General features: G+C 40.9%; 1 protein-coding gene and 1 pseudogene across 2 annotated transcripts in view; one reads left to right on the top strand and one right to left on the bottom strand.

The window, feature by feature from the left end:
* The first annotated feature begins 1,021 nt into the window (after nt 1-1,021).
* LOC121279970 lies at nt 1,022-7,150 on the top strand (annotated as a pseudogene).
* Nucleotides 7,151-17,018: 9,868 nt separating this feature from the next.
* Nucleotides 17,019-18,732, bottom strand: part of usp4 (ubiquitin specific peptidase 4 (proto-oncogene)) — an 81,162-nt gene continuing 79,448 nt past the window's right edge. For both annotated transcript variants that reach the window (XM_041191771.1, XM_041191772.1), the window contains one exon: nt 17,019-17,439. In XM_041191771.1, coding sequence (XP_041047705.1) covers nt 17,299-17,439 — 141 coding nt within the window. In that variant the 3' untranslated portion in view covers nt 17,019-17,298. The remainder of the gene's footprint in view (nt 17,440-18,732) is intronic.

Here is an 18,732-nt window from a genome sequence, read left to right as displayed (position 1 = left end):
TTGAAGTTGATTAAAACATTACCACCGGCACGGAAAAAAAGTTCAACTTGCATTTACGTTTTTGTAGCGCCTTTCACGACCCCAGGGCGTCTCAAAGCGCTTTACAGGCAATGAAGCACTTTTGGAGTGTAGTCAATGTTGCAGTGTAGGAAACGGGAACCAATTTGTCAACAGCAAGCTCCCAGGGGTGTGATAACACCAGATCATCTGCTGAGGGGTAAATATTATCCAATGAACTGACAACACAAGGCGCGAAGGCTCAGGTTTTTGAAAAGCAATAGTGACCATTCTAGGTGAAAAGAAAAATATTTAATATAAATACAATTTTTAAAGAAAACATCGAGGGGGGCGGTGATAGTTTGTTTGCACTCCCTGAGATAGGGGACCAGTTACTCACCGGCCCCTTGGTTGGGCGGATTCGCTCGAGCATCTGAAGCTCGCGGGGGTGGGGGGGAATAACCGTCACCGGCTCGCGGGGGTGGGGGGGGGAACAACCGTCACCGGCTCGCGGGGGTGGGGGGGGAACAACCGTCACCGGCTCGCGGGGGTGGGGGGGGAACAACCGTCACCGGCTCGCGGGGGTGGGGGGGGAACAACCGTCAGCGGCTCGCGGGGGTGGGGGGGAATAACCGTCACCGGCTCGCGGGGGTGGGGGGGGACAACCGTCAGCGGCTCGCGGGGGTGGGGGGGAACAACCGTCACCGGCTCGCGGCGGTGGGGGGGGACAACCGTCACCGGCTCGCGGGGGTGGGGGGGGACAACCGTCACCGGCTCGCGGGAGCGGAGCGGAGCGGAGTGGAGTAGTGGGGGGGAGGGGGAGGGGGAAATAACCGTCACCGGCTCGCAGTCGGCGGGAAAGGTGAGGGGATAACAGTCACCGGCTCGAGCGGACGGGAGACCCGTCCCCATTAATAGTGAGCTCCCCACCCCAACCACCGAATTTAACGGTTGAACGGGGGTGGGGGGTGGGGGGGGGGGGGGGGGGGGACGGGGAGGGTAAACATTTTCCCTGGGGACCCACATGGTCGTCCGTCGGTATGAGGGAAGGAAACTGAAGGGATGGGTGAGTGCATTTATCATTATTCTTCTGGGGGGGTGGGGAGGGGGAAAGCGTGTTGGTAGACAGAAGATCTAAAGCCCAATACACCAACAAGCCTTAAGAGAATAGATCACAATGCTCACTGAGCTGAAACATTAATTCTCGCTCCACAGGTGCTGCCTGAACATTTTCTTTGTCACACCAACGAAGATGAAGAGAATAGATCCTACAAGTCAATGGTCATGGCACTGAAACATGAATTCTCCCTCCACAGATGCTGCCTGAATATTTCCCAATACTTTCTGCTCATCCATACCAATCTACCAGTTGTAATTTGGAAGTCTGTAGGTTGAGGGAGGAAGGGAAGTCTAAAGGGAATTTGGAGTCCTAGGAGAGGAGATTAGATTAGGAAACAGCCACAAACTCCATTTCTACAGGGAGGTGGGTGAAGGAGAGCCATATCGATTCAAGACATGAACTCGGTTTCTCTCTCCACAGGTGCTGCCAGGCCTGCTGAGTTTTTTTCCAGCATTTTCTGTTTTTCTTTCTGTAACCCCATGGCCCAGCATATCTCTCACTGTACTATTACTGTCAAGCCAGTTGACTAACCCTGGTTCAATGAGGAGTGTAGAAGAGCATGCCAGCAGCAGGCACGCTTAAAAATGAGGTGCCAACCTGATGAAGCTACAGTGCAGGACAAAACACCGGACACTGAAACGTTCACCTAAGCTAGCATTCCAAACATCCACACCATATTGAGACCGTCGCAACTGAGTTGGGCTGGTCATGTAGCCAGAATGCCTGACACTTGCTTACCAAAGCAACTCTTCTCACAGAGTCATGATGAAAATGATGATTGTGGGTGTTGAAGGCTAATTATCTCAGCTCCAGGACATGGCTTCAGGAGTTCTGCAGGGCAGTGTCCTAAAGCCCAACCACCTTCGGCTTTCCATCAATAACCTACCCTTCAAAAGATAAGTCAGAAGTGGGAATGTTCACTGACAAAGTGCACATTGTTCAGTACTATTCACAGCTCTTTAGAAACAGAAGCAATTTGTGCCTGCATGTAACATGGACAACATTTGATCTTGGGCTGAACCGTGACAAGTATTATTCATGCCCCACAAGTACCAGGCAAAGACCATCTCCAATAAGAGAGAATTTAATCACCGCTCCTTAACATTCAGTGGCATAACCATTGCTGAATCTTCAACCATCAACATCAATGGGCTTATCATTGATTGGGATTTAACTGGACCAGCCATATATATATATTATGGCTACAAGAGTAGGTCAGAGGCAAGGAATTCAATAATGAATCAACTGCCTGCCATCATCCCATCTGAGATGCCAATTTGTTATGTTTTGATAGACATGACATTTATTGATTTGATGTTGACCTGTATTGATGGCTATGATTGAACATAATTCAGCATGGGCAAGACCTGATACATTACAGTATTGAGCAGGAGTTTTCATAGAGAGCCACATTTACTTTATTTATACCCTGGTTGGAAGCAATGATTATATGCATCTGCACCCTCTGGCTTGGTCCCTGGTTTGTCCTCTAAATGTCTCTTGAGTTCCCTCTTCAGTGTTCCAAACCACTAGCCCATTTGTACCTCCTTCTTATACTTGTTTTTATAATTTAAAATCCAGAATTTCACTAGACTAATTAGTGGCTTATGCCCATCATGTTATTGTCCAGTTAAAGGATGACATGTCCACAAAACCCCCATTTGCTCAGATTCCAGCTTCGTTGGCCCTCTTACATCACATATTTTGACTGTTCAGGATGTTATGTGGTGCAGCTGTGGCAATGCACAAGGACTTGTTTTTATACTGGAGATACTTTTCCTTGTTGGTTAATTGGCCCTGTGAAGCACTCATTATAACAGCCTTTAGCAACTTAACATTGCTAATATAATAGCTGCTGCAGTTGTTAATGTAACAAAGTAACTTTAGGGGTTTGTTGTAGTGGATGGGTCTGGTGGCTGGTGTCAACAAAGGATAAGCAATAGAAATTTAAAATTTTGGAAATCCTGAACTAATTTTAAATTTCAAGTGAGATTCATACTCAATTCTGAGAAATTAAATTATACTTCTTAAAAATATACTTTTCCTGTTGACATAGTTTAAAAAAAATAGCATGAGCTACACATATCAAATTCACCACATTAGTAAAATATGAGATTTGAAAATACCTCTTTGCTATATGATCACTGTTTGGTGAAATCATGTATTATGACATGTACTTATACTTTTGTTTGGTATTTTATTTTCATTTCTTGTGAAATGTGTTTTAATGTCTTCCCCCCACCTTCTCTTCCTACTCCTGGATATATTGATAACTTAGAAGTACAGAAGTTGAATATTGCTGAAAAAAGAGACAGGTTGCTGAAACTTTTCATCTTGCACTCATCAGGACAAGCCCAAGAATGCCAAATTTTAAATGATCACAACAATTTATACTACAGGGCAAAAAAGGGTGCTGATTGAACAACAGGTTAAGCAAGCCATTTCATGCTGTTACTATTCAGTGGCTATGTGAGTGCTATTTTCCACTAACAGGACAGTACCGTCAGTCCAAAAAGACATTCTGCCTACCACATAATTGAGCCACATTGTGTATGAATTTCAGTGCTGGTGTGATTCCAGGTGCAGTACATAGGCTGTACATCCCCATGATTGAATCAAACAGCATGTTCCTTTGGTTGTAATAGGCAGAGTGTAGCCCACATTTGCAAAACTCAAAACAAAATGTTTACTGTTATATGTGATTAATTGGGCAGCAATTGCTGAACAATCCTCAGTGCATTAATAGCTACATTAACAACCAATTTAAGATAATCAGTCAAGCTTGTAATGGGGCTTATTTGCACTTGCTAGAAGCGACATACATTCATACGCAACAAGGACCCGTTCTCTGCAAACAAAAGGAATGTTTTTGATTTACCTGGGAGCTTGGGGAACCTATAGTTCCCTGTTGCTTTCTTCACGGCAACGTCTCGACTGATCAGACGACTTACCAACCAATCAGCACCCTTTTGTCCTGTAATATAAATTGTTGGTGATTGTTTAAAATTTGACATTCTTGTGGTTATTCTGATGAATGCAAGGCAAAAAGCTTCGGTTGTGTGTGCCTCTTTTCAGCAATATACATTGATTATTTTCTTGACAAGGGAATTATGCTTCTCCAAGTGTCAATGCTCTTTGGTACGTTATCTAGGTTGTCATTATTCATGTGTGAGCTTTGACGATGAATGATGGCAAGCCATTTTTGTGGGAGGAAATTATAGCCAAGCCCCATTTTGTCCTCATCAGACATCAACACAGTTGCTATTCCAGTGGAGGTAACTGGATAGCAATCAGGTATGAGAATCCTCGCTGATTTTACCATCCCTAATCCAGGGGTTTTTACACATTGTAGCCCCAATTTTAATCTAACCACCCTGTTCGAATGGGGCAGGTTGGGGTTGAACATCTGTTTACATTCTGTTAAATTTTACTCTCGTTTTCAATAGAGACTAAAGTCATATGAGGGTACAAAATGGATTTCATATCTGAATCAACCTTATTGTTACTGGGTGAGTTAGTTTATAATTGAGGTTAGAAAGCAGATCTTGAAATGAACAAACTAAGCACAGTCTTGCAACCACTACATACCTGCTGTTATGAGTTTTTTGTATATTTTGTTTTGGTTTAACTTGCTAGAAAAAGATATTTGTTTCTAAATACAAAGGTATTCTGTGGCATTGCACATGGGGAATTGAGACCATGTGTGGTCATTAGATGAAGTAGGGTTAGATAGCAAAAGATAATAGACTAGGGGTAGCAGACATCAATCACAGTTTTAAAGTCATGGGAAGAATCTTTGAACTGTTTATTTTTTACTTTTGCCTTTTCTCAAAAATGGGTGATTGTCAGTTGTGAATCTTGTGTTTTTCCTGATTTGAATCAACTTTTGGGCAGGTTTTTAAATGGATGCCAACATTAATCACTGCTAAAAAGAGACTGGATGCTTTTGAATATGCAAATAGGGTCATATACTGTTGTAAGGCCTAATTTGCTACTTCCAAGAAGAAATGGGCAAAGCAGCACAGCACGTGCCAGTGCTACTTTCTCCAACCATTGAGTGGTTGATCCAGCTGTCTTTAAAGTAAATATAGTTGGGCTGGAGCAAAGGAGTTTCTATGCAATCTACGCTGTTGAGCTGGGAGCTGCACAATTGAGATGCTGCAGCATCACTTCTGGCAAGGAGTGACCATTAAACACAACAGTTAAGTTTACATAGGCAGATTCCACTGAAATATGTAAACAGATATTTATAATGGGAAAAACTTAACATGTGTGACAAAAACACAACAGGATATAGCATGCAGGCGTAAGATTTTAAATTCCTAGAATTTTAAGGATATTCATATGTAACTTATGCTCTCCATATTTTATCTAGAGCCGTGATGCTTTGTTGCTACCTTCCTTTGATCAGAGTAACACAAATTTCAGTCAAAGGATTGTTACTGATTTAATACCTTGAGCACGTGTTTCCACTTACTCGACAGTACAGATACATCTGTATGTAAGAGTAGGGTTGAGGCAACAGTGCAGAAGACTAGCAAGGAAGATGGCGAATACTGGAATGAGATTTTATGAATTGTCTGCAGAACTTCTCAATGGTGAAATCTTCAGTTTCTCCAACCTCATAGGAAAGGTGGTGTTGATTGAAAACGTTGCATCCTTATGAGGCACAACTAACAGGGATTACCAACAGATGAATGAGCTCCAGAGTCGCTACGGCAACCAGGGGTTTGTGATTCTGGGTTTTCCCTGCAACCAATTTGGTTACCAGGTAAATCTAATACTTTTTCAGGAAAAACAATACTTTGATGTCTTTTTTCACAGAGCATGTCACCACTTAGTTTAACTGACTCAATTTCTCTTATGGAAGCCCTAAACTGTTGTAGATAAATTAGAAGCTTAAGTTATAGCAACCCTGACTAACTTGCTATTTTTAGTAATATTTTGACATTTTCCAACTTCAGTAACTTAATAAACTTTTGATAAAATTAATCATTAAAATATTATCATGGTTTATATAGCAATTTAAAAGCAAACATTTTTGAGTTCTGCATTTGATTTTCAGATTTTTAAGGCAATAATTTTAAGGAGCTTCTCTTCCAGTGCCCTTATTCATTCATCTTATCATATTTTGTAATAACAGTTGTTAACCTTGGACAAATTCAGAGTTTAGTTTGTTACCATTGGAGTAAAAAGGTGCAATGTAATAAGATGGGATGTCTGCTTATTTTAATCCCAACTGGTATCTGCAAACTAGTTAAGCTTAAAGAAAAACCATGACCAGTTGGGAGTGAGTTACAGTACTGTGATGAATTCAACATTTGATACTTTGAAAGAAGTAACTTGCATCTAACATCTTACCATGTTTCTCAGAAACATCTCAAAGCATGTCACATACAGGCTAGTCGGAAGTGCTGATACTATTGCAGCAACTACAGTAGTTTTTAGATGATTATTTAAATTTGAAAAGTAATTTGCATCCTACAGGTCAATCACCATCTGTAGAGAGAATAGACAATGGAGGTTTCAGGTTGATCCTGTTTAAGATCTGAATAAGGGTGCAAATCAGAAACGGATGATGATTGGCCTGCTCTGTGTTTCCATAAAATAGGTGTATAACTTGTCCAAAAAATAGCTGAAATCAAGGATTCATGTATTTCATCTTTTACATTGATTTTGTAGGAAAATATGTACAATGAGGAGATCCTTAATTCCTTGAAATATGTCCGTCCAGGCAATGGCTTTGAACCAAATTTCTCTTTGTCAAAAAAGATTGATGTCAATGGAGAAGACGAGAATCCAGTCTTCACTTTTCTGAAGAAGAAGTTGCCTGAGACTTATGATGATCCTGATACCTTAATGGGTGATCCCAAGTTCATAGACTGGAAGCCAGTCCGTCGGAATGATATTGGCTGGAATTTCGAAAAATTCCTTATTGAGTCAAACGGTGAGCCATATAGGCGATATAGCAAAAACTTCCTCACCATTGACATTGAAGATGACATCAAAGCTCTTCTTCCAAAGGATGAATGACTTGGTGATGCTACAGATGAATAAGTTAAAATTTAGTGTCTTAAATATAGAATGTTAGGTGTTATATTACAGATGGTGCTTTTTTAAAGTTTAGTTAAGAGTATGCATTGAGCTGTAAAATTTTAAGGAAATACAGCAACCACCAAATTAATGCAAATTAGATTCGCTATATTATCTATAGTGACATTCTAATAGGCTTGTTAGCTCTGTTTAGAAATTCTCTTGTTGTAATTGGAAAATACACAGAAACCTGTCCTTGTCCCAAAAGACGTTTCTCAGTCAGTGAGATCCTAAATTCTCTACTGAATGCATCAAACTAGTTTCTGGTGTTAGGCATTTTACTATATGATGGTACTTTTTAAAAGGTCTACTGAAAAGTACTTAATGTAGTCTGTAAAAGTCTAACTGGACATAGGAACTAACTTGTTACAACCTAATATAAAGGAGGCTTTTCTAATAAATGTATTTTGATGAAAAACTGTGTTTCACTCCAGTTTCATTATAGAGACTTAAACCACGTGTAAGTGACAGATAGTTTTTCATGAGATTTCCCACCATATTCCATCTCCCGCATTATTCTTCTCCTATGACAGTGCATGAAATAATCCCCTGTAATCTCAGTCTGGTTATAGGTTTTAACTCCATTACTGGGAAACAACTTCACATAAATGCCCACATCTTCAGCTAACTCCATTCTGCCAAGAAAATAAGTCTCAGAGTTCTCTATTATCCAGCTTATGTTTTATAATTCTGTACTACTTTTTGAATGGATCTCATGGCCTGCAATATAAACAATGAGTACATGTTGTACAGGAAACATGCTGTCTTACTTAAATTGAAAATTGCATTTTCTTATGTCATAGACCTATCATACAAAATTTAATATCAGTCTGCAGCTTGGCTTGAATCATTGGGACTTGACGTTGGTCAAATTGTTGAGTTTTTTGCTGATAAATTGCCAGATTTGGTTTTTTTGAGTGGTGAATCACTAAAAGCTGATTTTCTCCTGCATTTGAGAAATAAACATAAGATTTTTCTATATTTTATTATCAGGTTGGGAGATGTCTGCCTATTGTGTCTATGACACATTTACAGCTGAATGTGTTGTGCTGACCACAAATGTGATTTGGCACTTCTCTGGTCCTGATTTTTCAGCAGAAAAGTTGCTGAAAAGAGATGCAGCTGAATCTTTTCATCTTGCACTCATCAGGACAAACTCAAGAATGCCAAATTTTGATCACAATAATTTATATTACAGGAGAAAAGGGTGACGATCGGTTGGCAAGTCAATTCTGATGAGCTGAGGCGTTGTCATTGGGAATACAATGGGGAACCATAGGCTCCCCAAGCTCCAGTGTAATTCAAGAAAGGCACAAAGCTTCTTCATTAAGTGCTGTCCAATCGCAGAATCACTTTTAACAGTTGACGTTTTTGTTTTGGGTTTTGCAAGCGTGGGCTGGTTGAGTATGATCTGTATTCTGATTATTATGGACAACTGAAGGAACATGCTGTTTGATTTTTTGCAGCCAATCACTGGGACATATGGCCTACATGCCTGGCTTCACACTGGCACTGAAATTCATATACGATGTTGTTCAGTTATGTGGCAGGTAGAACGTCTTTTGGACTGATGATCTGTTGGACTGTTCCTTGTTGCTTTCTACATGACAACACCTCGGCCATTCAGAGTCGCCTTGTCAACCAATCATCACTCTTTTCTCCTATATGTTGTAATTGTTTGAAATTTGGCATTCTTGGGTTTGTCCTGATGAGTGGAAGATGAAAAACTTTGGAACATGTCTCTCTTTTCAGCAATAAAAAGAAAGTTGCTTAATTTGTGTCTTAAATGGATCTGAATCTTCTTTAGGTATATTTTTCACATTGCAGTCAATGGAAGTCTTAATGGCGCCAAGACACTGTTACTAAATTCAAGTAGTTAGGCACTTGTTTGACCAGAACAAAAACAGAATTACCTGGAAAAACTCAGCAGGTCTGGCAGCATCGGCGGAGAAGAAAAGAGTTGACGTTTCGAGTCCTCATGACCCTTTGACAGAACTTGAGTTCGAGTCCAAGAAAGAGTTGAAATATAAGCTGGTTTAAGGTGTGTGGGGGGGGGCGGAGAGAGAGAAGTGGAGGGGGTTGGTGTGGTTGTAGGCAAAAGCAGTGATAGAAGCAGATCATCAAAAGATGTCACCAACAATAGAACAAAAGAACACATAGGTGTTAAAGTTGGTGATATTATCTAAACGAATGTGCTAATTAAGAATGGATGGTAGGGCACTCAAGGAGTAGCTCTAGTGGGGTTGGGGAGAGCATAAAAGATTTAAAAATATTTTAAAATAATGGAAATAGGTGGGAAAAGAAAAATCTATATAATTTATTGGAAAAAAACAAAAGGAAGGGGGAAACAGAAAGGCGGTGGGGATGGGGGAGGGAGCTCAAGACCTAAAGTTGTTGAACTCAATATTCAGTCCAGAAGGCTGTAAAGTGCCTAGTCGGAAGATGAGGTGTTGTTCCTCCAGTTTGCGTTGGGCTTCACTGGAACAATGCAGCAAGCCAAGGACAGACATGTGGGCAAGAGAGCAGGGTGGAGTGTTAAAATGGCAAGTGACAGGGAGGTTTGGGCGACCGCTTTGCAGAACACCTGCGGTCTGTCCGCAAGAATGACCCAAACCTCCCTGTAGCTTGCCATTTTAACACTCCACCCTGCTCTCTTGCCCACATGTCTGTCCTTGGCTTGCTGCATTGTTCCAGTGAAGCCCAACGCAAACTGGAGGAACAACACCTCATCTTCCGACTAGGCACTTTACAGCCTTCTGGACTGAATATTGAATTCAACAACTTTAGGTCTTGAGCTCCCTCCCCCATCCCCACCGCCTTTCTGTTTCCCCCTTCCTTTTGTTTTTTTCCAATAAATTATATAGATTTTTCTTTTCCCACCTATTTCCATTATTTTAAAATATTTTTAAATCTCTCCCCAACCCCACTAGAGCTATTCCGTGAGTGCCCTACCATCCATTCTTAATTAGCACATTCGTTTAGATAATATCACCAACTTTTAACACCTATGTGTTCTTTTGTTCTATTGTTGGTGACATCTTTTGATGATCTGCTTCTATCACTGCTTTTGCCTACAACCACACCAACCCCCTCCACTTCTCTCTCTCTCTGCCCCCCGCACACCTTAAACCAGCTTATATTTCAACTCTTTCTTGGACTCGAACTCAAGTTCTGTCGAAGGGTTATGAGGACTCGAAACGTCAACTCTTCTTCTCCGCCGATGCTGCCAGACCTGCTGAGTTTTTCCAGGTAATTCTGTTTTTGTTTTGGATTTTCAGCATCCGCAGTTTTTTTGTTTTTATCTACTTGTTTGACCAGCGCAGACTCGATGGGCTGAAGGGCCTTTTTGTGTGCTGTAGACCTCTATGACTCTATTTCAACTATTTCCCTGTGCATAATCTCATAGGATCATAGCAGTACAGCACTGAAACAGGTCACTTAGTGCATTGAATCTGACTCTTTTGAAGTGTGATCCAGTTAGTTCCACTCCTTGGCTCTTTCCCCATATCGCTGTGTTTTTTTCTCCTTGAAGTATTTATCCAATCTGTTTTTGAAAGGTACTGTTACACCAATTTCCACCACCCTAATCAGGCAATGCATCCCAAATCCTAACTGCTCATTGCATAAAAGTTTCTTCTCAGGTTGTCTCAGGTTCCTTTGCCAATCACCCTATAGCTGTGCCCCTTGTACTTTTGCCTGAAAGGATGGCAGTAGCAAATTCAATAGTGACATTCAAAAGGAAATCTGGAAAAATACTTCAAGAGAATGGATCGTAAGGAACTTCAGCTATCAAATTAATACCACAAAAACTTGGATTTAATGGAGAGAAACTGAATTAACATTTTCAGGCCAATGATGTTTCATAAGGTTGAAAGGTCACTGACTTGAAAGCTTAACTCTGTTTCTCTCTCCATCAATATCAGCAGGAACTGTGATGAAAAACTTGGGCCCTTTTTTGTTTATAGTGTTTTTACTTCTTGAGGTAGTTACAGTTGGACCTGGAGTGTGCTGCCCAAAAGGGTGGTGGAAAAAGAGAATTGGATAAATACTTGAATGAGGTGGTTTTGCAGCACTATGGGAATGGGCAGGGGGCAATGGCAGCCGTCATTCTATTGGTAGTGGTTGCTGATTAGTCAGAAGGTTGTGGGTTCGAGTTGTGTTCCAGGATTTAAGCACAAAAATCAAGGCTGACACTCCAGTCTCAGTACTGAAGGAGTACTGCACTGTTGGAGATGCTTTTGCATGAGATTAACAGCTCAGATGAACATAAATGATTCCATGGCACTATTCTGAATGGCTGGGAAGTTCTAAAATTAAAACAGAAAATGCTGGAAAAACTCAGCAGGTCTGGTAGCATCTGTGGAGAGAAAAATAGAGTTAACATTTCGCGTACGTATGACCATTCTTCAGAGCCCACTCATCTCCGCAGATTCTGCCAGACCTGCTGAGTTTTTCCCGTATTTTCTGTTTTAATTTCAGATTTCCAACATCTACAGTATTTTGCTTTTAGCGGGTGGGGGGGGGGTTCTCCCTGGTGTCCTGGCCAATATTTATCCCTCAATATCATCCAAAACAGATTATTTGACCATTATAATGAGAGGGGGTTTGCTGTGTGCAAATTGGCGGCTGCATTAAAACAGTGATTAAATGTCAAAAAAGTATTGCATTGACTATAAAGCCCTTTCTGACATCCTGTGGTTATTAAAGTCATGATATAAATCAAGTTTTTCTAACTGGATAGCAGTGCTCTGTGGCACCCTACAACATACATGTCCATGTTCATTACTTAGGATGAACTCTGAGTGTTCAAAGCTCGCCTTTGAGAGTTTATTGGGCTCCAAACTTGGAGCAACAGTCACGTGCAGGAATAATGACTGCAGGCTCAAGTGGCTGTGCGAGACTAATCTGACTAAAAATATAATGACTCTCACTCAAGCATGGCATGCTACTGGTGCAAGCTGGCAGGGAAACACATCCCATACTGGATGTTAAACAGGTGAATAAAGAAAGAGGCCAATGTTCCCCATAATGCTAGTGCATCAAGTTTACCAATTGAATAGCGGAGGAAACAGTTTTAAAACTGTTGAGAGACAGAAGGTCAAAGCTCAATATGCTGGTAAGGCTGAAAAGGATAGGAACCACATCAATGTCAAGCTTTAGAAGCCTCTAGATTGAGCAAAGATTTTGGCGTAGATCAGAAAGAACCAAGGTATTGGATGCCAGCACTGATGAAATGTAAACAGTAGATACTACACAGCTATTGACTTCCTGCTGCTTGCCCAGTTCAAATCACTTTATTCACTGGGACATTAGGCCCCTAGATTAATTGTAGCTAATTGCAAACCATGTCAGGTATTTCTTTGTGCCTCATAGAACTTTTACATATGATCCATGTCAGTTTACATCTATATTCCCTTAGCTTTGTCAGCCAATTTACGTGCATAACTTAGTTTTGCTTGTAGCTCACACCTTTTCTTGGCATTTATAGGTTTTTTGATGTTGATGACCTGTCTTTCAACCATGGTAGCTGAAGGGTGCGTTTCTCACAGAACAATTCAGCAACCTCCATATCATTCTATCATACCAATCTTTGAGGTTTCTGATTTTGGTCCTTGGGTTTTACTGGCTGCAGCATATAAGCCATTTCACTGTTCCCAGATGCTGTGTTGATAATGGTAAGATTCAGTCCTGCTGCTCTAAGTTTGGCAACATTTATTCTGGCAGAGGTTTCACCCTGTGGACTTAAAAACGGATCTTTCCTGAGATTAAAGTTTTGATTGGATGAGTTTGTAGTCCACCCAACACATAGCTTGTGATCACAATGTTTGACATCCTTTAGTCAGTTACGTGCCAATGATAGTAAAGTGCCTTCAAAGTTTTGCATATGCTTGGAAGCCTTAAGTATGTTGTTAAGGAACACAACCTAATGAGCTGTATTTCATGACTGTTCAATTTCCCTAAGCCATGTCTAACATTTTTCTTTAAATTGAAGGCATAACCAAGTCTGTTTATTTATGGTTACTATGGAGTTTTTTGGGGGGGCCCAGGAGGGCAGAGGAAAAGGCACAATTAACAAGAACCAAGACTGGCTAATTCTATTCTGCGGAGTCATGCGTCAACTTTAATTTATGACATTGTGCTACCTGGTTCTAATGTCAAGTAACCAAAGTTACTGATACAAATATGCTGGACATTGAACAGTCCATTGTGTTGGCACTGGCTGAAAAAAACTAGCTGCCCATTCTAATACCACCTTCCAGCATCCAGTCTGTAGCCTTGCAGGTTACAGCATGTCAGGTAGATCCAGGTGCCCTTTAAATGATTTGAGGGTTTCTGCCTCAACTACCAATCCGGCAGAGAATTCCAGACACTACCATTGTTTGGGTGAAAAAGTTTTCCCCAATATTCCCTCTAGTCCTTCAACCAATCACCTTAAATCTGTGCCCCTGATAACTGACTGCAAGTCTTCTGTGTCTGCTCTATCCAGGCCCCCCATAATTTTGTACACCTCAATCAAGTCACCTCTCAGCCTCCTCTGTTCTAAGGAAAACAACCCATGTCTACCTAATTTTTCCTCATAGCTGTAATTTTCCTGCTCTGCAACAATCTTGTAAATTCCTTCTGGACTCTTTCCAGAGCGATTATGTACTTCCTAATGCAATCAAAACTGTACACAAAACTCCAGCTGTAGCCTAACCAGCATTTTATACAGTTCCAGCATTACATTCTTGCTTTTGTATTCTATACTCTGTACAATAAAGGAAAGCATTCTATAAACTTCCTTCACCACCATCTCTACCTGTCCTGCCATCTTCAGGGACCTGTGGATATGCACTGCAAGGTCCCTTACTTCCACTACCCCTCTCAATATCCTCCCTTTTATTGTGTAATCTCTTGCTTTGTTTGTCCTCCCCAAATGCATTACCCGTCTCTGTTCTGGATTGAATTCCATTTGCCACTTTTCTGCCCACTCAACCAAACTATTGATATTCTGAAGTCCACAGCAATCCTCTTTACTATCATTTAAGTCCATATCATTAATATATACCACAAACAGCAAGGGACCCAACACTGAGCCCTGTGCAACGCCACTGGAAACCTCTTTCCATTTGCTAAAATATTATTTTGTCAATCATAATCATTAGCCCGTTTCCTGTCACTGATCCAACTCACCGCATTTCCTGTATCCCATGGGCTTTTACTTTTCAGATCAGTCTGCATGTGGGACTTTGTCAAATGCCTAAAATCCATGTAGGCCACATCCACTGCATTACTCTCATCAAACTCTCTTGTTACTTTCCCAAAAAATTCAATTAAGTTACTAAGATATGATTTTGTCTTAACAAAACCATGCTGGCTACCCCTGATTAATCCATGCCCAAGTGACAGTTTATCCTGGCTCTTAGACTTGTTTCTAATAATCTGTCCACCACTAAAGTCAGACTGACCAGCCTATAATTATTTGGCCTATCCCTTGCAACCTTTTTAAATAATGGTAAAACTTTCACAGACCTCCAATCCTCTGGAACCTCACCTGTATCTATTGAAAAATTATCCTCAGGGCATCCGCTATTTCCTCCTTGGCTTCCATTAACAGCCTAGGATACAATCCATCTGGCCCTGGTGATTTATCTGCCTTCAAGAATGTCAGCCCCTCCAGTACTTCCTCTCTCATTATGCTTATTGTATCTACTGTTTCACACTCATTAACTAGAATGTTTGCATCATCCCTCTCCTTTGTGAAGATAGAGACAAAGTACTCATTAAAAACCCTGCCCACATCTTCTGCATCAACATGAGCTACCTTGCACATTCTTGATGGACCGTACTCTTTCCTTCGTTATCCTCTTGCTCTTAATGTACTGATGAAATATGTTTGGGTTTTCCTTGATTTTACTTGTCAATTTTTTTTTTTGCTTTCCTGATTTCATTATTTACCTCACCCCTGTATTGTCTATGCTCGCCTAGGTTTTCTAGCATATTTATTTTTTGTGACTGTCATAAGCTTTCTTTTTCTGCTTTACCTTACCCTGTATGCTTCTAGATAACCAGGGGGCTCTAGATATAGCACCACCCTTTTTCTTTGTGGGGAAATGTCTACACTTTGCCTACAGAATCTCACTTTTGAATGCCTCCCACTCGGTTCCCTTCAAGTAGCTGTAACTAGCCCACTTTCACCAGATCACACCTCAGCTTCGTAAAATTTATCTTTCCGCGATTTAGAACTTTTACTTCTGTTCTATCTTTATTCTTTTCCCTAATTACGCTAAATCTAACTGCATTATGGTCACTATCTCCAAAATGGTCACTCACTGCTACTTCATCCACTTGCCCAGCTTCATTTCCTAAGACTAAACATAAAATTGCACTCCCTCTTCTTAAGACTTATGTGCTGGCTAAAAAAGTTTTCAGTTCATTCAGCAAGGAACTGGATAGAGCTTTAGAATTTTTAAATACTAGCCAAAATCTGTGGTTTTGCACATCAAGAAGCATAATTGTGCACTATTCAGATTCAGCCGGGTTAGAGGTGAAGGGAAGAGTGGTAAAAGGGCAGGCAGGTTTGGGAGCAAGGGCAGCAGGCCATTTGTTTAATTTCAGTGTGACTGACCGGTTTGAAAGGACTGAATGCTTAAGGATGAAAGGGACAGATAGATCTGGACTGGCTTGGGGAGGGCAAAAATCAGCTGTCACATTCCAGGAACATTTTAGCTCCAAGGCAACAAACTGGGGGCATGGAAAAGTGCCTCTCAGCAAGGGAAGAGGATGGCTCTCAGTGTCTCAAAGTTAGATTATTGGACTTCAACAGATCAGAATACTGTGGATCAGCCAGAGTGCAGAAGTGTACAGGCCAAAGACATTGGTACAAAAAGTAATCTCAGCGTTTTCTAAGGCAAGTATTGATATTTATACTTTTGCCAGAGACAGTAGCTGTCAAGTCTTTTAAGTGCATTTTGAAATTGAATATTTGGACACACTCAGTAACTTTAATATACAACAAATTGGTAGACTTAGGGTAGTAGAGAATTGATGAACTTCAGAAAAACTGAGTAATTTTCTCAATGTACGATAGAGGGCACAAAAGACTGTAAAATCAGTGTTTTCTGTAAAAGTTCTTGCTTGAAGTGTGTAGCGCTTTATTACATTATTTCCCATCTGCTTTCCAATTTTTTTGCTAGAAACCAAAAGGAGATCATAGAGTAAAAGTTATAACAGTTCTAATTCATTTTTATCAAAATTTGGTGTTCAAAAAACAAAACTATTCCCACTAGAGTTACACAGTGAGCCCACATGACAGATAAGTCATAGCTCCAATCAGCGGTCTTTATTTATTTAGAGATACGTATTAAAACCAGCCACTTACAAAGTGCCAGTTTGGGCAAAAAGACTAGAAGAAACTGATGCGAAATTTACATTACAATACATACCAGCAAACTTATGCTGGTTTGGATCAGTTATCTCACCTGGGGGTTGGAAACCTCTGTTCCTGTGCTGCCTATAATACAATATAATATTACAAATTTTAATATCGGAGTCACAGTAGCCAAACCACAAATAAACCAGTGCCCTGCTACAAATTTATAATGCAAGATTTCCAGGTTAAGATGCAAGGTGTCATTCATGCAAAGAAATACCACTATATCGATAAGAAGAAACAATACAAGCAATACAAGTTTGTGACATAACTTAAAAATCCAAATTGGGCAGAAAATTAATCTGGGAAGGAACTGAGTAGAAACTGCAACCTTTTTCAAAAATAAACCAAACCAAAAACCTTTATCTCAAATTGATGAGAAAAAACCTCACTTAAAAATTTCCAAAGCAGTTTATTTTACAGTACAGTGACATTCATTAATTGTCATCAGAAGTCAGTAGATTCTGAAACAGAGCATGACTGAACAAAGGTTAAGCAACTGTTATTTTTCTTCACCCAGTCATCCAGATCTGACCAATTTTGTTTTTAAAAAAGTTGCTGTTATCAAGAGGGTTCTTGTCCCCTACCCTGAAGGCAGCTGGTGCTGATGATATAGAGCAGCATAGTCCAAAAACAGTTGATCTAATTTCTTGTTGGCAAATCATGCACTTTGATCTTAGTTGGTATCCATTTTGTCGTCTTCATTTTTTCTATTCTCACCATTCTCTGCAGCAGGAGTGCTCAAGGAAGCAGATGAACTGTTGTAATGGCTATTGGGGTCTCTACGTTGGTAGAAAAGAACATAAGCTGCTTTTGTCTAGGAAAAATAGAAATCACAGTATCATGTTTAGATGGTGGGGCAATGCAATGTACGGCATCATCATAAAACAATATTACATTTGATGTTTCTTCCTCAAGATCCTTTCCTAATCCATTTCTTGACCTGACTCAAGTCATGCAAGGTTATTCAAGGTAAAGTGAGTGGGCAACAAGGTAGCAAATGGAGCATAATGTGGGCAAGCCTGTGGTTACTCACTTTGGTAGTTTTTTAAAAATTCATTCATAGGATGTGGGCTTCGCTTGCTGGACCAGCATTTATCCCCAGATGCCTTTGAGGTGATGGTGAACGACCTTCTTGAACCGCTGCAGTACATGTGGTGTTAGGAAGGGAGTTCCAGGATTTTGACCCAACAACAGTGAAGGAACAGCGATATGTATATATTTTAATTTATTCATTCATGGGATGTGGGCATTGTTGGCTAGACCAGCGTTTATTGCCCATCCCTAATGGCCCTTGTTCAGAGGGCATTTTAAGGGTCAACCACATTGCTTTGGGTCTGCAGTCACTTGTAGGCCACACCAAGTAGGGATGACAGATTTCCTTCCCTAAAGGACATTAGTGAACCAAGTCAGGATAGTGAGTGGCTTGGAGGGGTATTTCCAGGTGGTGGTGTTCCTATCTATCTGCTGCCCTTGTTCCTCCTAGATGGTAAGGGTTGTGGGGTGCTGTCTAAGGAGCCGTCTTGAAGATGGTACACACTGCTGCTACTGTGTGTCAGTGGTGGAGCTAGTGAATGTTTGTGGATGCAGTGCTAATCAAGTGGGCTGCTTTGTCCTGGACAGTGTCAAGCTTCTTGACTGTTGTGGAAGCTGCACTCATCCAGGCAAGGGGAGAGTATTCCATCACACTCCTGACTTGTGCATTATAGATGGCAGACAGGCTTTGGGGAGTCAGGTGGTGAGTTACTTGTTGCAGGATTCCTAGCCTCTAACCTGCTCCTATAGCCACCGTATTTATATGGCTAGTCCAGTTTCTGGTCAACGGTAACCCCCCGGATGTCGAAAATGGGGGATTCAGTGATGATAATGCTCTTGAATGTCTTGGGGCGATGGTTAGATTCTCTCTTGTTGGAGATGGTCATTGCCTGGCACTTGTGTGGCACAAATGTTACTTGCCACTTGTCAGCCCAAGCCTGGATATTAGCCAGGTCTTGCTGCATTTGGACATGGACTGCTTCAGTATGAGTCGTCGCAGATGGTGCTGAACACTGAGCAATCATCAGTGAACATCCCCACTTTTGACCTTATGATGGAAGGAAGGTCTTTGATG

Source organism: Carcharodon carcharias, chromosome 7, assembly GCF_017639515.1.
Source record: "Carcharodon carcharias isolate sCarCar2 chromosome 7, sCarCar2.pri, whole genome shotgun sequence".
In the NCBI taxonomy this organism is placed as follows: domain Eukaryota; kingdom Metazoa; phylum Chordata; class Chondrichthyes; order Lamniformes; family Lamnidae; genus Carcharodon; species Carcharodon carcharias.
The sequence above is the reverse complement of the archived record's forward strand: the minus strand, read 5'-3'. Positions and strand labels throughout refer to the sequence as shown.